General features: G+C 40.5%; 2 protein-coding genes across 13 annotated transcripts in view; one reads left to right on the top strand and one right to left on the bottom strand.

The window, feature by feature from the left end:
* Positions 1–5,825: 5,825 nt before the first annotated feature.
* Positions 5,826–17,166, bottom strand: LOC144522602 (uncharacterized). Its single transcript, XM_078257824.1, has 9 exons — positions 16,980–17,166; positions 16,696–16,782; positions 16,052–16,125; positions 14,356–14,479; positions 10,719–10,918; positions 8,684–8,962; positions 8,355–8,513; positions 7,391–7,636; positions 5,826–5,998 (listed from the first exon to the last, which is right to left on the bottom strand). The coding sequence occupies exons 1-9, from the start codon at positions 17,039–17,041 to the stop codon at positions 5,961–5,963; spliced, it is 1,269 nt and encodes a 422-aa protein (XP_078113950.1). The 5' UTR covers positions 17,042–17,166; the 3' UTR covers positions 5,826–5,960.
* Positions 17,167–19,144: 1,978 nt separating this feature from the next.
* Positions 19,145–23,762, top strand: part of cnot1 (CCR4-NOT transcription complex, subunit 1) — a 28,580-nt gene continuing 23,962 nt past the window's right edge. For 10 of the 12 annotated variants that reach the window (XM_078257822.1, XM_078257818.1, XM_078257813.1 and 7 more), the window contains exons 1-3: positions 19,146–19,271; positions 20,845–21,132; positions 21,274–21,381. In XM_078257822.1, coding sequence (XP_078113948.1) covers positions 21,031–21,132; positions 21,274–21,381 — 210 coding nt within the window. In that variant the 5' untranslated portion in view covers positions 19,146–19,271; positions 20,845–21,030. Of the gene's footprint in view, positions 19,272–20,844; positions 21,133–21,273; positions 21,382–23,762 lie in introns of all 12 variants that reach the window. The other 2 variants (XM_078257814.1, XM_078257820.1) reach the window with 1 other exon arrangement.

Genomic DNA, 23,762 nt, shown 5'->3' with positions numbered 1-23,762 from the left:
CAAAAGTTGGGTGACCCCCCCCACCAGACTAAAAATTTTTGGGTGACCCTTCCCTCAACAAAGAATAAAAAAGACATGACCCTCCCATATTTTCCTCCGGTGGTCCATTCCATAAATACCCAACGGTCCCTTATTCGGAGCAGTAGGCTAGTTGGAACCGATTACCTTCAGGATCCGTGCTAGGCTAAGCTACCGGTGGAACCGTCGGAAAGAGTTAAGACACGCACGGAGATAAGAAGGGTATGTATGTATGTATGTTGCTTATCTAACTCTGGGGGTTACGGTGAATAAGCTAAAGTCCCAATAAGTCGGCATGTTCCTTTAAAGGTGCAAAATGTAATACTGACAGCTAGTGTTTTAAATAGTTACTGCAGTACAAATTCAAAATACTGGAGAGAGTCCTCCCCAGACTGGAAGTTCACGGAGGTTGCCAGGCTGAGACCGCAGCATCCACAACAATGTTGCTAGACGCTTGTCTCACATAGCCAGACATTACTTCACAGCACAGTGGAGTAGCTAATGTTAGATGCTGGCTATACTGACAGTCATAGAAGCCTGTGCTCACGCGGCACTCTGTACCCAACTGACAGACACACTTTTTTCGGCCTAGAATTACGGTAAGAACCTTTAAAAAACACAACAGCCTCGCCGTCATAGAAAGTATATAGAATGGACCAACAGATCCCGTTGCTCTGGGACGGAGACCAGTGAAGGCCATTAGAAGCACTTTTCCTTTTACTGAGCAGCCTCCAACTGAGAGAGACGACGTAAATGTTCCGTGAGCAACGTGTCTGAAAGTTGGAAGTCTTCTGGTAGCTGTGCCAAGAGAAATCGCAATCATTCCCAATCTTGCAGAGACGGAGGCGTAGGTATATGTAAGGAGATAACATGGACACAGGCTATTATGTTTTTGCCCATCATACTGAACACTACATATGGTGTAATCCAAAGCAAAACAGGAATCCAGAACTTGTGGCAGGACTTAAAGTTTGCTGTTCGCTCACAGTCCTCATACAACTTGTGGTGGCTGTGGCTCATGAGGTAGGTCGTACTATGATCGCATGGTTGGTGGTTCGATCCCCGGCTCCTCCTAGCCACATGTCCAAGTGTCTTTGAACAAGGCACTGAACCCCAAGTTGCTCCTGAATGTAAAGTGCTTTGTCTGGTAAGGTAGAAGGTGTTTTTTTTTTTTTTTACAGTTAGAGTGGTTTTGCGAAGAATGTGGAAAAACCACATCCGGCAAAAGCAAAGCTGATGTAAGAGGCATTTTGGCGCAAGGCCTTATCTGTTTCCCCAGGTGTCTCTACCAGGGTCTTACATTTTCCTACATCTATGCAAAGCTCCCTCTAATGCTCATTGAAATGTTTTTTTTGTTTTTTTTTCTGGTGTTGTACTTCATTCTTTCGGTTGTCCATTACAACTCTGTGTCGCTTTTATTCAATTTGAATACATTCATTTACTACGGTCGTGTCCATTAGTTGAGGAAAAGATACTGAAATCTCTACATCTTCTCTCATTCGATTTAGATTTATTTTAAAGCAATAAGGCGAAAAGGTTACAGGATACACAGCTGTGGGCAAAAGTCTACTTCGATCTGAAAGCTACGCAGAATGGCCCACTTTCCTGATCTAGAGAGTTTTTCATCCTATCTTACTTGGGTGTCGTCTCCTCCCCTCGGAATGGCTTGGGGCCAGGTCCCATAGGCCCCTTGTCGGCGCATAGGCGTGTCCACGCCTCTTTGCGCAATCCTGGTCCAGTGGCTTCTTCAGTCGCCCTCTGAGGGAGGAGCGTACCTATAAACACATAGCTTCCCTGTAGTGTTTACTCAATTTATGGAATGTCTTCATGCTGCAAGTCTTAACTGTAGTCAAAACCAATATATTCCCTTTAATTATAATAAAGAATGTCATCATAACTGATTGATTATAAGGGCCTTGGTGTATCCTTATTTGGTTGAATATAGGCACTTGCATGCTAACTGTCAACTTTTAATTATTTCTTCACACTATGCAAGTACTTTTGTGACTCTGCATTTCATTGTACTTTTATGTCGTGATATAGGTCTTAAATTTCATACATAAAGGTCTTAAAAAGTATTAAATTTGATTTGGTAAAAACTTCCAGAAACCCTGTCTACTAAATATTGGCGTGGAAGCGGAAAATGCAGTTTATTTCTACCTAACTTAGACCAATTTTGTTCAGGCTTCTTCCTTTGAGATTAAAGTCTATGCGTTGCTTAGTGCTAAAAAACGCTAATAACATTTAGTGTGATTCAGTGTAGAAAACGGTACTTCAGTCTGTATTGACAAGGGGAGTGTATACTTAATAAATGTCATTTTTATTTCTTTTGGTTACTTGTGTCTCGAACAAAAGAAAAACCAATCATAACAAAAATATTCAGACATTTGTAGACGTTTTCTTTGAAAATACATTCAAGACTCCCTCCATACCTGTTGAATATTAACACAGCAGCACATCAAAGAAAACTAACCCACAGTGCAAAGTTGTTGAATATGTACAATTTATATGTACAGTATCTCACAAAAGTGAGTACACACCTCACATTTTAGTAAATATTTCATTATATCTTTTAATGGGACAACACTGAAGAAATTACACTTTGCTACAATGTAAAGTATTAAGTGTACAGCTTGTATAACAGTGTAAATGTGCTGTCCCCTCAAAATAACTCAACACACAGCCATTAATGTCTAAACCGCTGGCAACAAAAGTGAGTACACCCCTAAGATATTACATTACATTAAAAGATATAATGAAATATTTACTAAAATGTGAGGGGTGTACTCACTTTTGTGAGATATTGTGTATATATATATATATATATATATATGAGATATTGTGTATATATATATACACAGTATCTCACAAAAGTGAGTACACCCCTTACATTTTAGTAAATATTTCATTATATCTTTTAATGTAATGTAATATCTTTTAACATAGGGGTGTACTCACAACAAAAAGATTTAAACACTATGTACAACACAGAAGAAAATGTTAAGCAGTTTAAAAGAACGTTTGTTCTCACAAATTACTTCTTTCAGGCGTCTAATCTGTGACCTGTTACGCTTCGATGGTTCCAACTAGAGATGTTCCGATACCAGTATCGGTATCGGCTCCGATACTGCCTAAAACGCTGGTATCGGTATCGGGAAGTACTGGAGTTTATGCACCGATCCGATACCATGTAATAAAGCCCTAAAGAAAATCTACGTTAAAGTAGTTTATTTATGTTATTTTTCCGTTATAACTGACTGTCAAACTGGATAATAAAAGAACGTTCTGGGGCGTTCATGTTTCACAAAGAGTTTAACCTGAGCCAGACCGACAACAAAGATAGAAATAATATCACATCCATACAGGGATAGTAGTATACAGTTGTTAAAACATAATAAAATATATAACACACTGGTATCGGATCGGTACTCGGTATCGGCCGATACGCAAGTTCAGGTATCGGAATCGGTATCGGGAAGAAAAAAAATTGCATCGGACCATCTCTAGTTCCAACTAAATAAAACATCTTGAAATCACTTTTAAACACATTCACTAATATTAAGAGGATTTCTCACAACCAAATTAACAAACACAAGTACACTGAGTACAGGCTGTGAACTGATTTACAGTGACAGAGGGAGAGGGCTTCAGAACTGGATTGTTGCTTTATCTGAACTAGAACTAATTATTGACACACAGAGTATAGCAAATCAGAATATTTTAGTCTCGGGCCATGGGTCAAAAGTTGTTAAAACAATCAACAGCACAATTACAGTACAATATTATTTGAGTTTTTCTCTGAATTATAATAAGAGAGCGTGAACGTCATCTCATAATTTCCCCATTGGGGATCAATAAAGAGTATAAAGTAAAGTATTACATCAAACCAATCAACTTTTCTAAAGTGCGTCAGAGAAATTTCACTGAAAGACAGTGGGTTTAATAACAACAACACACATGCTTAGCCAGACATGTTGTAGTGAAGCTTTCCTAAATGTTCAGTATTAACAGAGCCCGTCTATGGAGAGCCTGTTCACTCCCTATTAAGCCCCATTGTACCGAATTTGGTTGCAGTTCCACCAGTTCCACTGGTGGTGATCTCGGGTGAGTGTAAAATGAATGGGAGTCTATGGAGCTAGACGGCTAAATTAGTTTCTTTCGCCCGATTGTCGTTGAGAAATCTGTCCTTTTGATTTCTTACAGGTTGAGTAGTTGCCCATAACACGCTAGCATTCTGCTAATGAATGCCGATTGGTCAGTGAAGGACCAGAGATCCCGCTTGATGGCATCCGAAGCAGAACCAGAATGTCTACAGGCATTCTCTGAGAATGTTAAGGTGGAATTTTTCGCCCAAGTTCTTTTTTTGTCCGCAGCAACTTTTTTTGTTTGCCGATGCCTCGAGAGAAAAGAGGAAGTGACTCAGAGCTTGCTGTAAAGCAGTGTCTCTGGCCGTACGATGTCTATGACGTCATTGACATTTTAAAAAGGCTTTTTAGAACAAAAAAAGTGACTTTAAAAGCCTCCCCTTTCGAATGCAACAGTCAAATTACTAGACAAAAAATAATATCCTGAGAAAAGTGGATTTTGAGGGGTATAGCTCCATAGACCTCCATTCATTCTGCAATTGCCCGTGAGCGCATATGGAACCAGAGTGGAACCACAACCAGTTCAGAAGCCGGAAGTTTTTCTGAGAGTGGAAGTTCTCCCCTTATTAGACATTCTCTTGATTAGACACACTTCTGAGAAGGAAATCTAATATTTGTTCACTTGGAATTTGCAAAAATTTGTGACAAAGAATAATAGAGTAAGATCCATGGGTGGTGATGGCACATGCTTTTGGTGTGGGAGACCTGGATTCAATTCCCACTGCGATACATCAACCAATGTGTCCCTGAGCAACACACTTAACCTATAGTTGCTCCAGAGGCGTGTGACCTCGGACATATATGGCAATTGTAAGTCGCTTCAGCTAAATGTAATGTAACATATTAAATATTTAGGTTATTACAAGCTGCCTCTGGTGCTTTTAATGTTATACAAAATTGTCCATTTTTATTCTGGACAACAAAAGTTGCTGTGCTTTTATTGCCAATGTATATCACAAATATATGGTAGTTGTTCTTAGGTCCAAGTGTCACTACTCTCACTTGAACAAAGCATGAAAGGCATTCTAAGAGTGTATTTATGAGGACATACACACAATATAGATGTGAAATAGTGAAAACGGAGTGTAATACATTTTAGAAGATGAATTTGCTGTGCCAAAAGTTGTACGTCAAAAATAAAATTTGATATGAATGGAATTAAATTGGAGCCAAGAATACAGCATGTAAGAAAACAAACTTTTAATTGTTTTTTTTTATATTGAAATTCTTAGGTCAAGAGAATCTTTAAAGAAATCCATGTGAAATCTTAAGCACCATCTTGAAACACCATATACAGCAGGTAGGCTACTTGCTATATTCATTATATACAGAAACATTAAAAAGTCCTATAGCCACGTGAGACTACCAATACCCAGCTGTCCATTGGTGACCTGGATCTTTAGTGCATTCAGCTAAGCAGGTCAGATGTTCACGGTTTATCCTGTGCAGCTGGTCACTATAGCCTCCATCACAAAAAACAGAAAATACATACATACATTGTTAGCTTTTTTTCTCTTTTCTCTTTGAATGAGAAGCACAGTACATACTAAAGAAGGGATGTTGGGAAAAATACTTAAAATGAGTCATTATCCACAATAAGATAATATCTAACATTAACTACAATCTTTTTCCTCTGAGTGTGGTTTACTATTTTATAGTCCGAACAGGTATGCCTCCTACGCAGGCGCCACGAGTCTTCTGTTCTCCAGTTAGGTGAAATGTTCAAAACACTGCTGGCCCACGGAGCCTGCATGTGTTACAGTGTGTGTGTGTGTGTGTGGATGTCTGTGTCATTTCTTAGTGTCGGGGGCCACCCGGTCGTGGAAGAGGAGCACCTGATCAGAGGGAGAGAGGAGGAGAAGAAGAAAAAAAAGAAGCAATGTTACCACAACAAGGTTAAATTGATGTTTATTGTCTTTATGTTTGCTTTACTTCACTAGCCTGGCTCCGCCCTCCTACGTACTTCCGCCTGGGTTTGCGGTATATTCGCGGGTTTTCTCCGGCAAAATATTTGGCGGTCCAATCAGCGAACAGAGGGAGTGGCTGAGAATGATGACGTTGAGGTTCGGTAACCTACGGCGAGTTCTGTACTAATGGCGGCGGAGAAAGATGCGAGCGAAGCCGTTCGGTCCGTTGTGGCAACGTTGCCGAATATCCACAAGTTAAAGCCCGAGCAAGAACAATCTTTGCTGAGTTTTGTTGGTGGCCATGGTGTTGTGGCCCTCCTCCCCACGGGGTTCGGAAAAAGTTAGATTTTCCAGCTCGCTCCGTTAGTGGTGAAGGCGTTGGCTAAGGCTAACGCTAGCGATGCTAAGCCGACGTCACGACCAAACGTTAGCGATTGGTTCTGGCAGATCTGGAGTGGCTCTGGGCAGATCCAATCGTTTTAAACTTCTCGGGGAGTACCCGCCTCCAAGGAAGTTAACACTTGTCAATGGAGAGTGGCCAGACTCTCTGTGCAAATGAAATGTACCAGAGGCTGGTAGGACCAGGCTATTATTTCACAGTATTTCTCTTCTTTTTTTTTTTCTTCTTCTTTTTTTTTATTGGATTATCAGTATATCATTTTAACAACTGTATGCGGTCAAATCAATTTACAAAACAGAGCCTGTGAGAAGACGTAATGATAAATCACACAAAATTATTAAACGCAACACTTCTGTTTTTGCCCCTATTTTTCATGAGCTGAACTCAAAGATCTAAGACTTTTTCTATGTACACAAAAGGCTTATTTCTCTCAAATATTGTTCAAAAATCGGTCTAAGTCTGTTAGTGAGCACTTCTCCTTTGCCGAGATAATCCATTCATCCACGACTATCACCTCATGTTACAGCATGATAATGCACGGCCCCATGTTGCAAGGATCTGTACACAATTCCTGGAAGCTGAAAAGATCCCAGTTCTTGCATGGCCAGCATAACCACCGGACATGTCACCCATTGAGCATGTTCTCATGCTCTGAATTGGCGTATACGACAGTGTGTTTCAAATGTTCAGGTCCTACCAATATCTAGCAACTTCGCACAGCCATTGAAGAGGAGTGGACCAACATTCCACAGGCCACAATCAACAACCTGATCAACTCTATGCGAAGGAGATGTGTTGCACTGCGTCAGGCAAATGATGGTCAGTGTATATACAGTACATCTCAAATGGACACCAAAAAAAATAATAATAATAATAAAATAATAATAAAAATAAATAATAAAAAAGTAGAAGTTACCCACCTGGAGAAGCGAGAAGTGGAGGGCGGCAACTCTTTAGAGAAGGTGGGGCTCCTCTGCCTGTGTGAGGGCCCCTGGGGCCCTGGTGGTATGGAGGAGGGTGGTGGAGTAGGGGCCCACGAGGCATAGAGGGGCCACAGTAAGAGCTGTGTGAGGACAGGGGGCCTCGGGAAGCTGAGGCCCCTAATGAAGGACCAGGAGGTTGATGCAGGGACAGCAGCGGAGGAGGTTTGGTTTTGGGATGAGAGCCTAAAAAAAAAAATTAAAAAAAATTAAAAAAGAACGAAAAACGTCTTTACAGGACATCATGACACGATGTACCACATCTGTGTTGTAGATATTACGGATAAAAGTATGAGAAATTATGTGTATGCGTATGTATGTAAATTATGTGTACTCAGTGATTTTTTGGGTTAGTTGAAAGAAAATATAAGCCGAAAACTGCACTCCAAAATTGAACTGTCATTCTGTTTTTAGGGGTGCCTTTTATGTTCAACTCAATGTTCAATTTGTTTAATAAAATTATGTTGGATTTATTTATTTTTTCTAACAAGCAATTCGTTGTATTTTAGCAGAATGCTGAAAGCAGCAGAACCGAGTACCCTTTAATAAGTAATTGTTTATTAATCGCAAGTAATATCGTTATTGCGATATTTAATAATGTTATCGCGTGTAGCATACGTTCCTCATATCGTGCAGCCCTAGCCTGCGAGTGACAGAACGGTCGGTAGTGTAAGACATAAGATGGACATCTTGGAGACAATACAAGTGCAATTCATGTAGAGGCCTCTGACACAGGTGCATGAAAATACAACGTACTGTAATGCAAACACAGGAAAGAAAAAAAGTTATATATTTCTAAATAAATATGAATGTCTCGTTTATGGTTCCTACACCCTTGAACTTTTATAGAGATTAAAAAGACCCTTTCAAATGATCAAACAAGTTGTCAACTCTGCAGTCTAACCTGGTGGAGGCAGGAGAGGAGCGGGTGGTGAGGGGTGGTTCATCATGGGCCCCCCTGCTCCGGCAGACTGAGGGGGTCCGGGTGGAGTGGGGAGCAGAGGAGGCGGCTTGCCCAGTCCGGGAGGTAACATGTAACCCCTCTTCCCCTCCGTGTGGGAGGCTGGAGACAGAAATAAAAATTAAAAAAATGACAAAAGGCTGGAAAAGTATGACCCAAAGAGGAAGGAAAGAACAGATTAAAAAAAAAAAAAAAAAAAAATGAAGGTGCAATCAGTGATATTGACCCAGCACCAGCTTTTCGAGGTACTTCAGCTTAAATTAGCATCCCACCTTGTAGGTGCTCCTGCCGGGAACGGACATACTCGGAGATGGTTTCCATCTCCTCGGGGTAGAGATGCACCCCTTCAGCAAACAGCAAGAGGAGCTGACGGGTTTCGGAGGGAACAGTGTGGCGGTCAATCTTCTCCCGGTCCAGGTAGTCATCCAGCAGCTGTGACGCCTGGGCAGCGCTGTCTGCCGGGTCCTTCGGCGGGCGCTCTTTGACGCGCCTGTGACTGTACTCGGCTGCAACAAAGTCCATGGCCTGGTCTTTCGGCATGTTGCGGTGGACTGGCGGGAGGGGGAGGGGGGGTAATTGGAATGTTAATGGTGAGGTGTCAGGGGACTGAAGGGGAAGAAAGAGGTGAAATAAGACAAGCCAAACACCGTAGAAATAACAGTAAAATCAATGGGGTTCTTACAGGACACTCAGGCCATACTGACATCTATCTCGTTTTAATGCGATGCATTTAGGGTCAGCCAATTCAACTGATACATTTAGGGAGTACTTTTGAATGCAAGTTTCACTTCGTTGTAAGAGGAGGGGCGATGAAGAGCATGCAATTTGTAGATGTGCATTTACTAGTAACTATCATTTGCTGCATTATGTTCCTGGACATAATTATTATTTATTTGGATTAATTGAAATGATTCCTTTATTATATTTGCTTTAAAAAGGACATGCATTACATTGATTTTATTATTTATTTATTGTTTTGGTTGTGTGGACAAGAATGTATTTTGGTTTCTCTTTTTTCGTAAGCTACACATTAGCACCATCGTGGAACAATGACATCTTGTTGCAGTTTTGATGTTATGTATAATGCATATTTGCAACTTGTATTATGCAGATTTCAGAAATATCAGTTTTTGTGGGACATCTGAATCACACAGGTTGCTTAACTTATGAACACTCAGTGACGTGTATTTCATTCCACATGAAATAACTGTAGTTAAATAATTCAATAACTTAGGTTTTATTTTCATAGCTCTGGCCACCAGTTACATTGGTTAATAGTTGCTGGTCACGATTTCTTTAGTTCACCTTCATTTTCCTTTCCAAATAAGTTGACTTTGGAACTAACCTGGGAGCTTGGTAACACGTTGTCTGACCACTTCCGTTTCTGATTTTTAGCGATGCAGCTGCGTTCACAGACCTCAGAAATTACTTTGTCGAGTACAATGTTATCATAACCAATACAGCTGATGGCCCGAGCTACGAAAATAAAACCCAAGTTGTGGTAAAAAAACAAACAAAAAACATAGTTTTCCTCGTAGTTTGAGACTTTGGGAAGTTTGCTTATTCCCTTTCGATACCACTCATGTCTGTACAGTCAATATGAAGCTACAGTAAGCAGCCGCTTAGCTTAACTTAGCATAAAGACTGGAAACAGCTACCCTGGATTTGTCCAAAGGCAGAATAATTTGCGCAGTAACTTCCTAAAGTCTCTACTGGTTGCCCAGCATATAACAGATCAAAAATAGCCGCACACATAACCCCTTGTAAAACCCAATGTTGGGTTTTTACACTTTGTTCTGGCCTTTTTGAGGTTTTTGTACAGATTAAACAAACACAATATAAACATGTTAATTAGTGGAATTTCTAACTCTTGGCAAGAAAATCAAACCAACTACCTTTTACACACCTGCTCTGCTACTTTTGGGCTTCAATTAGTTTAAGTATGTACGGTTATGTGATGTCAAAGTATATACCAGTGGCAGACAGCGGATGATGTGCCAACAGAGTGCCATGAATATTGTGTAGATTGGATGGATTTTGAGAAGATTGGTTTTTTTTTTGGTTTTTTTTCCCCAGTGGAGTGCAGAATTGTATCTTGTAGTGCAGATCTGTAAATGTTGATGTTTTAGTCATTGTTTTTATTGGGTTTCGTGCTAAATCTATTTCAGATATTTATTTTTTTTTTCCAAAGATGTTGGTAGAATCTACACAACACGTAAACTGCATTAGACCATTAGTTGAAAAGGGATGGAGGGGTGTAACTCAGGTGGTTTGGCTAAGCTTGAAGGAATGGGGGCAGGGACTTACTTTTGAGGGATTCTGAGAATATGATAACAGTGCAGGAGGACAGAGCTACGTTTGTCTGCTCCACCAGAATACATAACGGGGAGCCTTCTGCTCGGACATCCTGCAGAGCCCGGGTCAGGCCCGATTCCGCCTGAAGGTAGAGCATTTCCACTGACAGGCCACGCTCCTGCAAGCACTGGCTTAGCGATTTGGGGTAATCCCTTTGAGAGGAAGAGAAACACTTTGTTAACTTGACATTTTTATATTAAGTGACTCAGATGGCATATAGAGAAACCTAAGTTATATCTCTGAGAGGAACAGAGGGTTATTTCTTGATTTATAGTGTGGTTCAACAACAACAAAAACGTAATCGGAGCTCATCATTCCTTTTGTGTGGTGAAATCGGTTTGTGTGGATCTTTGATTAGACAGGACTTGGCGTAGCATTATGTAGAGCTTTGTGTGGCACTAACACACGGTTTTGTGCTCTTTCAGATGTATTTAGTGTTGTAGTAGTATGTGTTTAGGTAATACATCAGGTCAAACAGATGGTATTCATATGGACTACTTGAGCGAATGTGTTTGGAATTTGCAAGAAAAAGTCACCACTATTGAATGGTGCTGTTTGATATAGTTGTGGAGAAATGGCTGGATGTGGCTGGGTTTGGTGGCATTTTACCATTACATCTTTCTAAAGCGTCAATGGGAATGTTTTCATATTGGTTGCCGTAACTCATGGAGCACGGGCTTCTTGCTACTGTAGATTAACATTCAACAACCATACAAGGGGAAGATCTGTTAGAAGAGGCAGAGATACCAACTCTGGTAAATTTGGCAAGGCATCCACAGACATAGAAGTAGGCAAAGCAAAAAAGGCAAAAAATTGGGCAAACAAAAAAATAAATAATTACTGTTTGTATGAACATCTTAATTGGCCGTTGGAATGCCTCGTTAATGCAAAGCATCCAAGCCGACTATAGCCGCGAGAGCCACCGTTTAAACCTACAGAGGTTCAGCGTTTACTATTCAAAACAAGATTTTTTTTAAAAGGATTATTCCTCCAACACCTGCAATACACATTTGATATTGCAGATACCACGTTCTTATGGCATGTAACACTGGCTATTAGTCATTAGCTAATGTGTCCCAGAGCGGCAAATAGCCCTTTGAATGAATGCACTATGCAACAATAGTACCGTTACCAGAATACAAGTTGAACAATTGAACCACATTACCGTCTAGTAGTACCATTAACGTCTGTACTACTTTTACATTTGTATTTTAAATGAAAACCAAAAGCTCTATGTTTTTATAAAAAGAACAAGAAATGTAACATGTATGCATACTTAAATACAGCTCATTGACATACCATGTATTTGTTTTAACTTAAAAAGTATAATGAACAGTTGTTAAGCATGTTATGGCACTGATAAATCCAGTCCATTTTGTTGTTTAGGTAATCGGTAGCCTGCTGATAACCAGCAATGTCCCGTTTAATTGAATTATTAATAATTCACTTTAATTGGCACACTAGGGATCATAAATTAGTAGCATAGCAGCGTTAGTGCTATGATGACACGGCTGCCATATTTGGTAAAGCTTCATAGTCGCCATTTGTGTACGAGTATCTTGTGCATGAATTCATTTTTGCATTGTGTAGTGAGTGCACATCTTTTGTGTGTGTCTACTATTGCTTTGTAAATAGGATGCAACAGTAACATTACAAATTAGCGTGTGTTTAATCATTTGTCACCAAATGGGGTAAAGGCGGATCAATTTAATGGTGTTCATTTATGAGCTTAAAAGATAATGCTGAATGTTTTGTTTTATTATACGTCTATATTTAGTCATGGGTGTGGATTTGGCGAAAGATTGTGAATTGTGTTAGACCTGCGTGATACTGTACATTTTGATGTATGAGACTGTAAAATGACTGTGCTGAACACTAAAAACATAGCTCTTGATGTTCCTACTTTCTTTGGGTGAGCATGAATGGCACACAGAAACTTGTCTTTTTATTTCGACAAATCTGGTGCTGTAATAAAATTGCATGTTAAATGAAGTGGGTGAAATTTGGATCAGGTGTTAGCAGAAGTCACTGTTCGTCTACTGCAAAATAGGCTTCTGAGGAGACCAGGAGTATAAAAGAAAAAAACTCATGTAGTAGTCTCAAACTGGCTTTAAGACATTTAAGGACAATGGCATGAGTCAGATATATTGCTGTCAGAAGGAGAGAAAGGGGTACTTGTCTGTCTGTGATCATAAACCAAACTTAATTGGACAGGCAATCATCCAACACAACAAACACTGAGCTTTGTCAACCATTACGAAAAGATAACCTGGGCCTTGTTTTCTTAGTTGCATTTGCAACACGGTCCAAAGTTGCACCAACAACTTGGGAGCTTGAAATCTGTCGGACATCCATTTTTGGACGTTATGTCCCGGCCGTGTAACAAAACGTAGCGAAACCCAGACACACACAGGGGATTTTTCCTGGTGAAAGATCTTGTAGTGTCAGTGTGTGACCAGCTGTCGCCGGTCTGTTATGTAGTGTGAAAACCACGATGACTTCACAACTCCTAATTATAAGACAGCAAGTTGTGTAGTGTAAATAATATAGCCACCTGACAATTTTGAAAGTCGTGTTGTTAACGTACGGCTACACACACACAAAAAAGCCCAAAGTCCACCCCAAAGGGACTTAGCATCTCCAACAGAAAACACTGTTCACAAACTGCTCCAAACAGCTCTGTTGTAGTCCAGCCTTTACTTCCGTGACGAACGTGCGTCACTTTGTAACGCAGGTTATTAATGCTCGCCTAGCTGCTAGCGTGGCACGCCCTCATACTCTGCTTCTGACTGGCTAGTAGTCCTTCCTTACCTAGCTACTGCGCATGTGCGACTCCCAACAAAGATGGTACAGAAGTGAGATGCCTCACTCTGTAGCTAAAACAGAGAGCTCAACACACAGGGTGAAAAGAGGAGCTGCAGCAATGTGCAGTACGACAAAAATATGGTGTTTTTTGAAACATGAAACCATGTAAACCTATTCTGATATAACCTCTAAATACAATTATGAACCTGAAAATGATCATAATATGAGCACTTTAAGTACTTTGCCAGCTGTTTTTATACAATGAAAATATCTGACATATATATATGTCAGATATTTTGATGGTGGAAGTAAGGGGGTAGAAAGAAGGAAAGGTGCCACAAAAGTAAACCAAGACGTTAAGCATTATTGTTAAGTGAAACATGACTAGTGAAACAATACAATCCCTGTTATTTGCTGATTGAGGCATAGAAACCCAAACGTGAGTGTGGACATGTTTTATTCAAATCGACATGACGGGGAAGTCTAGGAAAACGAGGCCTCGGTGTAAAATGACTAATTACCCTTTGGTACAATTTGCATAAGAACATGTTTCGTTTTGTCTTCTTACATCATTACATATTACATTGATTCAATTGGCGTTCAGGTGAGCATAAATACAGGAGCCGAATGTTCTTGGCTTCTTCACCCCCAAAATAAATAAATGGACAATTAAAAAGGACATCCATCAGTCTGGTCTCTTGCTAACTGGCAGCAAAGTATAAACCCTGCATGTAAAAGCAAATGTCCACTTCAACTGCTTGTTATTTTTGTTATAAGTACTCACAGGCACCGGTTGGTGACAGAGAGGACCACACAGTCGGCCGGCTTCTTCTCGTCCTGCACCTGTCGGTAGAACTTCTGATACAGGGCTTTACGTCGGTCTGCTGGGGTGCAGCCGTCTGGCTTGGCTGTGTGTGTTTGGGGGGTGGGGGGAGACATGGTGAGGTAGTTGGGGGACAGTGATGGGGAGGTAAGGGGAGACAGAGTGGAGAGAGTAAAGGGAGAAGAGAATTTGCAGGTAGAGAAAAGAGTGCAGATGTTTGGTTAATTTGATATCAACAGTAAGCAAGGCCAATAAAACGACATTTAACTTAATGTATTTCCTGTAAACTGCATATTGGGGCGCACCATAAGACGAGATGCGTTACTTAAAAGTGTAAACCGATGGGGTACCAGTTATTGAATAAATGCGGTTTTATTTCATTTACGATTGTGGATACGCAGTGGCACAATAGAGTAGGAGCACGCTGCGTCATACTGGAAAAGCCATGCCCATCGGAGGGGAAAACAACTCTCCGCTCTCCATTGACTTGGGCTACATCTCATAACCCTTATTTGATAGCTCCTCGACTCCTCGGTTGAACCGGAAGTTGTTCTGTCCCTCCTCGGTGAAGGCCGTCTCAAAGCCCTTATTTATGCCCCAAGGAACGAGCGTCGAGGAGGGATCACCGAGGAGCTATAGGCGAGAATACACGAGAGCAGCCTTCCCGGAAGCCGTGCAGCTGAAGGAGTTGCTAACTCCGCCCACACAGCCGACAAATTCACGTGACGCTTAAGAGGAAAGGACGTCTTATCCCTCTAAAACCCGTTTGCTCGTTGCCTCTCTCCTCCCATGATTTCCTCGCGTCTCTCCCGTGCCTCCTCCGTGGGAGGGACTAAGACGCGAGGCAGGTGGAGGACTCAAGGAGGCAATTTAAGGGTTTCAAGGTGCTTTTAAGTTTTTATAAGCTGTGGAACCGAAAAACTGAGCCTTCATTAAGACAAAAGTGGATACACATGTGAGGAATCAGCAGGAAGAATTCTGAAGCTGTTATCAGCGTATTTTTCCCATGACGATAATTTCGATAATTTTCATAAAAATAAAATGTGACTTTTTTTCACAAGACATTTTTCTTTCAAGCAATGTGTGCTTTCATTTTAATTTCATACATTTTCAATAAATAGCCATAATAGCTCCCCACTTTGTGTGTTTCCTTCAATTATTTAAAAAAATTAAAAAAATAAAAATCACAAAAATAAGCACTTTTCAATAAGAAAAACATATCTCACCTTCAATATTTGAGCCTATTTACAGTACAAACCTTGCCAATGAACTATGAGGACAAAATATAACAAATCACAAAAAAAAAGGTTTTTAGGTTAAATGTGCAAATAATCGTCATTTAGATTTTAGGTTATATCGTGCAGCCCATTTCAGGCTAACTATATTTCTGTAAATTAAGCTAACATGTCGGGCATATCGGATCTCAAAGTCTCCTCATTCTTCTTGCCACTTTTGTCTTCCTAAAAGCTCAGTTTTTCGGTTCTGCAGCTTATAAAAACTTAAGTTATGGGTTCTTCGCATTGTAAGTAGCAAGGAATTAAAAAGAAAATAAATGGTGTCTTTGTGTTCATGATTTCTGATTAAAAAAAAAAAAAGGGCATACAAATACAGCATTGTTACTGCGCTTTTAGTGATTAATATGAACAAAAAGTCTCACCATTTGGCTGATGCTTGTACCCCTCGTACTTCACACTTCCACTGTAGTTTTGAATTTGGTCTATATCTTCATAACTGAAAAAGGTAATGAAACAGGAGCATTACACAACGTTACATTTTAATGAGGGAGGCATTTCTATGCCTACTGTTCAATAGGCCATTATATGGGATGACTTGATATAATTAAAAAGGTTATGAAGAATGGAAAAAGAGACTGAAATCATGACTTCAGATCCAAACGAGTGGCAGTTTCTTTCCAAACCTCACAGTGAAGTATGCTTCAAAGACACTGGGTCTAATCTACATTGCAGGTTTCAATGTTGCAGTCTGGTTGGTTATTTGGTCCAAAACACAAACAACAACAACAACAACAACAACAACAACAACAACAACAAGGCTATGTTGTCAGACTGCACTGAAATGTTTGTATTCCTCTTTCCACTCCAGTTGTGTTGCATTGTTGTTGTGCTGTCAACGGGTTGTCCTGACAGCCTCATCTAAATAAGCCACTTTCTTGTCCATTTTTCCAATGTTGAAAACAGAGATATTGATGGAAAAAAAAGGCCCGGATTATGATTCACGTAATATCCATCAACTACCGGATTAATGTTAAGAGACAGAGGCTTTGAATTGTAAGGCTGGTACCTTTCCAGGGCATCCTTGAGCTCTTCGGTCCTCTCCTCTCTGTTGGGGTAAGGCGCTGCTCTCCGAAACAGACGCAGCTGTTGAGCACTGCACAACACAAGAAGGGATTGCATGGGTGCCTTACTACCAAATACAACTCACGTTAACTGGTGGAAGAGGGGTAGGTGTCAGCTTGTAGAACCCACGCAGTTTTTTTTTTCTACTAACGTTATGGGTGCTAACGTTACCTAGCATGTCAGCTGCTAGCTAATGCTAAACTTGCTACAGTGAACCATTCCGCTTACCTTCCGTTTGGGTTAGCTGGTGGCCGCCGGGTTGATGCAGACGATTTCGTCCAAGACGACATTTTATCTGTACTGCAACTTCAACCAAACAAACCTAAGATTATAATCACAGGGAGAGGAGAAAATATTTCCCGAGGTTACTCCACCAGTGATCCGCGCTACATCCCCCTGTAGTGAGGAGGAGGAGCTCTTCTTCAGGCGGTTGACTAGCCAGTTTACAGCAGTTGTATTACCTTCACGCCACCTACTGGCTGTAAAATAAAACGCGAATAGACTGTAAAACTGATGATGCCTTTGAACCATAGACTAGGCCTACAGTCTATGCTTTGAACCATTTTAGTATACAACTTTTTTTTATACTTTCGTGGTGTTTCCCCATACACACCATTATACACATTATATGCTACCCATTTGTATTTGTCCTTAAGGAGTTATCTCCCCCCCCCCCCCTCAATGTTTTTGATATCTCTCAGAGTAGGCTATCAGCTGAGGTTTTGAGATAAGCCTTTGCGCCCATGAGATTTACTACTGTCACCCAAAAACAGTTGGAGGGGAAACAAAGTATTGTTTGTGGTATAACAAGGAGCTCTTCAGCACCACTATATTGATGATTGGACCAGTGATGGAGTGCTGACCTTATCTATATCTGTTGATAGGTCATTGCAAATTTACATTACACACTATCTGGTTGTAGCTGAGCTCCTGTCCCCTACTTAGTTTAGGTAAGGTTTTGGTCATGGTTTATGATTAGCTATGAGAATGATTAGACATAGCCTACTGTTTTAGGGCACATACCATATAACTGCAACACTTCAGGTTCGATTCCAACTGGGGACTTTTTTACCGCAATGCCTGTTGTATGGAACCATCCTCCTGTGGATATATACTGGAAATAAAACACAAGTTTAGCACAGTATGTGCAATTCCTGTGTGAGGCAAGCAGGGCAGATTTGCTGGATCTTTACACTCGATGTTCAAAAAAAATAGGCCTACTTCAGCTACAACAATGGCTCCCATAAACAACCGTAACTGCTATTTCATCATCTAGTGTCCAAGAGCCACCTATGAGGTTATATGAACAGCAACCAGGTTGTCCTTTGGGATGTTGTCAAAACAGCAGTGGATGCCTTTGCTCCAGAGGACAGTGGCCCGGCATGTGCCGAAAGGGCAGTACAGAACGCAGTCCCATGTCCAAAGTGAAAACTGGGGCCAGGGAACAATGCAAGTACTAAAGCCCCATAATTAATGAGGGAGATGTTTGCCTGGGCGTAATGGGAGTGTGCAACATTGTGTAAAAAAGGGAACAGATCCTTTCTGTCAGCTACAGCAATTTGGGCCACCTGGGCACTGTAGACCAGCAGCCCCGCTCCCACTATTGCTATGGGTGAATCTTAGAGCAACTATGGAAAAAGCAAACAGCAGGGTGTTCTTATTATGTATACATATGTATTTTATGCTTTGTTTAGAGTAAACCATGTTTTGTCGACGTATTGTGCAATTAAATGTATGCAGCCAACATGTAGGCTAAAAAAAAATTGTCAAAACTGTGTTGGTATGCAATAACTCTATTTATACTTCACTTAAAAATCAGCACTGGTTAATGTAAATGCATCCTTTATAAATAAAAACATTGTTATTGTTCAACAATTAAGGGTTCAGAATAAGTTAATATTGCACATCATGGGGTTCAATCACCAAAAACGCTGGATGCACACTGTTACACCTATAGTCTGCAACTCAATAGCGTCTGTCATTAGACCCTCCTGCCTGTTAAATGCTTATTCTTTAGAAAAGCTCCATTCAGAGACACATAAGACACGACCATATACGGTCGGTGGGACATAGGCTACATCCATGTTGGACATTGCCTGATTTGATAGTTTAGTATACTTGTGGTTTCGATTTTTTTGTGGATCCGGTTTCCCTCAATATGAAACAAAACAGGCCCGTTCATTTTGCATTTATAAAAAAAAAAAAATCAAAACGGTGCTTCATTTTCGTCATCTAGATTGAACTAACGTTATGTCATAATTAGATGGCAGCCAACACGGACCAGAGGTGTCTACCATGGATGAAATGTGAAATACTGGGCGAGCACCTTGCGTTTGTGTCGCGCGGATAAGCTCACGCACTAGTCTCCAGACGTGAGCGCGCAGCCGCGGTGGTGACAGTCGCCATTTTATTTTGAAAATCAAACTGAACTGGAGCACACAGCGACTCTTCCATCTCGTCAAGTTTGTTGTGTGCGAAACAAGAAGGGATGAACATCTGAATTACTTTCTTGGGAGCACGGTGAGATTTATAATATATTTGGTGGACAGCCGTCGACAGAGCTATATACAACACATAAGCAACGATGTTGATAAGGAGGATGGCCGCTAGCCACCAGTGCGGGGAGGTCTATTTGCTGAAAAACAGCTGTCATATTGGTCACATCAAAAAAAGTATCAATTCCTTAATTTAGAACGTTTCTTGAGTGTAGATAACGTAGCTAGTTCTCTATAACTATATTAGTCACATTTTTGCTTCAGACGATATTGACGTTGGCTTGGGCTAACGTTTACAAGATAAGTAGCATGTGAAACTAGCATGTAATGTTAGCAATTTCATAGATTAGCCAGACCCCCTCAGAAATAAGCTAACGTTAACAAGGTTAATGCTAACGGTAGCTGGCACGATCGCGCAAAACCCATCCGCAGTACCTGCGGCCTTCACGCTCACGGCATGTGTAACGGTAACTGTCTCGAAAACTTAGTGATCAGTTAGCTAGTCAAAATGGCTGTTAAAAACAGTAAAAACGCAATGTTAATTAGTTTTGCGTAATTATACACACCAGCTTGTTGCGGGCTCATGTTGCTAATGTTAGCTTTACGTAAATGCTAATATGATAGCATTAGCTCGTAGCCTACAGGGAGTTGGTAACATTTCACAGAGGTTAATGTTAGCTAGCTAGATATTAACCACTGGTATGTTATTCCGATTAGTAGAGATACAAGCCTATAGTATGGTAACGGTTAGTGTTAACGGTATCATAATTATCCAATAAATGTTGGCCAACGTTGAAACTCCCCTAGCAAGTGTTTATCAGCGTCATGGTAATGTTAGCTTGAGTAGCTAGGTTTCCCCATTTGCCACAGGAGTATTGTCCCTGAAAGGTGACGTTTGTTTTAAATCCATTTACTAACTTATCCTGAAATCATTCAGGGTGTCTGATAAAGGTGTGACTGCTAAACACTAAGTAACGTTAGCATCTAGAGCCTTTGCTAGTAATTTTGCTAACCTACGTTAGCTTTCTCTTTGTTTCAATGGGTGATTTTTTTTTAACTCTGTCCATTAATTACTACAAATTCCTCGTTAGCTGCTTTTAATGCTACGTACCACTGAATTGGTTGATAAAGCTGCGGCAGTCATGGTGCTGTTGTAAACGGAAAGGTTGGTCAGTTTGGTGAGCAACTTAACTAACGTTAGCTTTGACTCTGTAAGCCAGATATTAGGGTCCATTCGAGGCCTAGTGCAAACTATTGGCACGGCAAGTTTATATAACTACAATATATCTGTGAAGGTAGCGTACTAATCCACGTCAACTCATTTTGACTGTAGTTTGGGAATCTATTGGCAGAAAAATGCCCGGACAGCAGACGCTAAAAATATATTCCACTACACCTATGTGTCTGTTATTCACGTAGGCCTCAAAGCCTGTCACAATATTTTGTGTTGACAATTGATTGTAAAAAAAAAAATGGTCCTGCATGAAAATAAGGCTAGAGAACTCTTAAGTTTAGTGCTGTTCATAAAATGAATTCCTCCTTTTTGTTTGTGTGTTAGGGTAAAAAACACATTTAATTAGTTTGTCCTTTCATTACAGATGCTGAACTCTATTTTAAACTGAAGGACTCTACCTAACACCGGGAGCTACTGACTTTGGAAGCCAATATTTTTCACATCTTTTTGGGGGGGGGGGGAGCAGAAGTAACCTATCACTGAAGTGACTAAAGGGGAATAATGGTGATTTTGCGCCGTGCTCGGCCGCCTGCTTCCGCCCCAACCAGCAATGAATCTTGATTCGCTCTCGCTGGCTTTGTCTCAAATCAGCTATCTGGTGGACAATTTAACAAAGAAAAACTACCGAGCCAGCCAGCAAGAAATACAGCATGTAAGTGGTACCACACACATCAAGTACATTTTAGTACATCTGTCAACAGAGATGTTATGTTGTTATGCTCTTAAGTGTATCTATGTGAATATCTTCATGTGTCCACATGTTCCGTGTTGTGTTTTGCCTATGCTCTCCCAGATTGTAAATCGTCACGGTCCTGAGGCAGACAGGCATCTACTACGCTGTCTCTTCTCTCATGTGGATTTCAGTGGCGATGGTAAAAGCAGTGGCAAGGACTTTCACCAGGTAATTTTTGATTAGACACATTCATTTTTGGTTTAATTTATACTGTTTTTTTTTGTTTTTTTCCTCCCATTTCTTTGTTGGTACTGTTGCTGCATAATTTGTGTTTAAAAAACAAGGCAAATGGCATTTCAGACACTGCATTTGTTGGTTTTCCTTAAATTTACTCTCAAATTCTGAACAGTTGTACTACATTTGGACTACTCTTCTTGATAGTTAAATTCATTGAGCAATTTACGGATTTCCCAGGATATGCACGCAGCAAGGCAGCAGAAAACACATTAAAGGTTAACTACTGTTTTTTGTTCAACCCTATTTTTCTATGTTTTTGTGTCCAAGTGACATTGGTCCAGTATTAAGCGAGATCGCTGCAGTCAGCAGCGGGGAAACAAGCTACAATGTAAATTAATAGGGCAATTGTGCAGTTTGTATTTATCTTCACAAAAGTGCTTGTTTTGCCACTTGCTTGTTTTGGGTCGTTTTTCCACTTTTCCAACCAGCTCAACTCTAGTTTTGGTTGAAATAAACGCATAGTTTACCGTATTTTTTAAAATGGAGTCTGGTGGGTTTAGTGCTAGAGACCTCAGAGCTGTTTCTGGTTAAATAGGTTTTAGAAAGGTTCAGCGTTCACACTTAGTACTGGATCAATTTCAAAGATTATTGTTCTTATCAGTCACTTACACACACAAACATAAGAAAATAGGGTTGAAAAAAAACAGTTACCCTTTTTAATACAATGGTCTAGCATTTAGTGTTACCTCTTTTAGAATGAAGGGCCTTTTCACACCTGAAGGTCTGGATTAAGGTTCATGTTTTCGTTGCATTGTATGCCTTTGATCTGGTTAGTTTTGGTTTCAAATTGCAGTTAGGCAAATGCACTAAAGAATTACACTTGACAAGCTACGTTCCGTCGCCATTGCATACGTGAACCGCATCTCCCGATACTTGTAATTGATTGGTTTGTAGACGGTTTTCTCCTTCCTCCTGTATCCTCTCTGGTCGGGAGTTTTTTCAACTGACTGCTGCTCTCCCCGTGCCACCGCGGCGCTTTTCATTTTGTTGCGTTGTTGAAAAGTAAGACACAGGAACTTTACTTTGGTTTTGACAACCTACACCATTTATTCAGAGACAAACTGAAACCTACACTGTACATTTACTGCCATTTAACAAGTAAACAAAACAAAAAAAATCTCGGCTCTGATTGCCGACTGCTGTCTGCACTGAGAGCATTCAACATCACTCTTTCATGTACACACTAAGCACTGAGCTATTCCTTAAAGGAGCTACGCTTCTCTTATAACACGACTGTAGCCTGCCAGAACTTCCTGTAATAAGTCTGAACCATCCAAAAGAACACACTAGAAACGAACCGGACAATGGTTCAGTTTAATCTGGACTGAGATTTGTTTGGACCAAATTCCATCTGTTTTGTTCGGACCGCGGTCCGAGGGAGGTTTCACACCTGTCATTTGGGTTCTAATCAAACTAAAAAGTCAGAAAGTCCTGACCAAACAAGGTAGGTGTGAAAGCCCCCTAAATTAGCAGACCTGCCAACCTTCACGCATTTCGACATCAAATTACACTGGCAGGAGTTGTTACTTTTAAGGTACGCAAAAAGAGGCCAGTTGTCTTATTTATTTTTACACCTAAGTAATGAATAGAAATATATAGTCGAGCCAATGGAGAAGTTAAGCTGGCATGATTGTTTTTCTCCTACCAATAAGCTCTCCACCAATACAAAAAAATGACCAATGACCGTTTACCTTGTACAATAGCTTTTAATGTGAGTCATGTCACACTGTGTGGACTCTGAAGTTGCTACATATTTAATGTAAATGTATATTTCTATCTCACCTGTCATGCTCTGTTATGTTGGCTTGCGCTCTTTGCCTTTTTGGCGACAATAGCTGTTTTTAGGGTCAACTAGGTCATTCATGTGTGTGGTTCAAATCTGAAGTTTTTCAAAAAACAAATGAGGGGCAGTACTAAGAAAGTGAGTAATGACTCCTTGGCAAATGTGAGTCTATCAAAGCTTGAGGGAAGCTTTTGGCGATCATTCACATACATTGTTGCTGTTCTCATGTCCATGGCATGCAAGACTTTGCTGTAAGCAAATAAAGTAACTTTTTTACCACATGCTCCATGTTGATAGACCGTAGAGAGATCTAGCCGACATGGAACTCGAGTGAGAAATATCAGCTTGTAGCTGTAAACGAACTAACCCAGACAGGACCATTAGGAAGGGGATGAAACAATCACTGAAGCAATTGGCTTTTACTACGGCATCTTATATTACGTGACGTATTATCTAGCCAAGGTGGAACTACTTGTAACGGCACTTAAATTGTATTTTCAGTTTTATTGCAAAAGTCTACTTAGTTTTT

The sequence above is a fragment of the Sander vitreus genome, chromosome 8, assembly GCF_031162955.1.
Source record: "Sander vitreus isolate 19-12246 chromosome 8, sanVit1, whole genome shotgun sequence".
NCBI lineage: Eukaryota > Metazoa > Chordata > Actinopteri > Perciformes > Percidae > Sander > Sander vitreus.
This window is presented reverse-complemented; position numbering and strand designations above follow the sequence as displayed.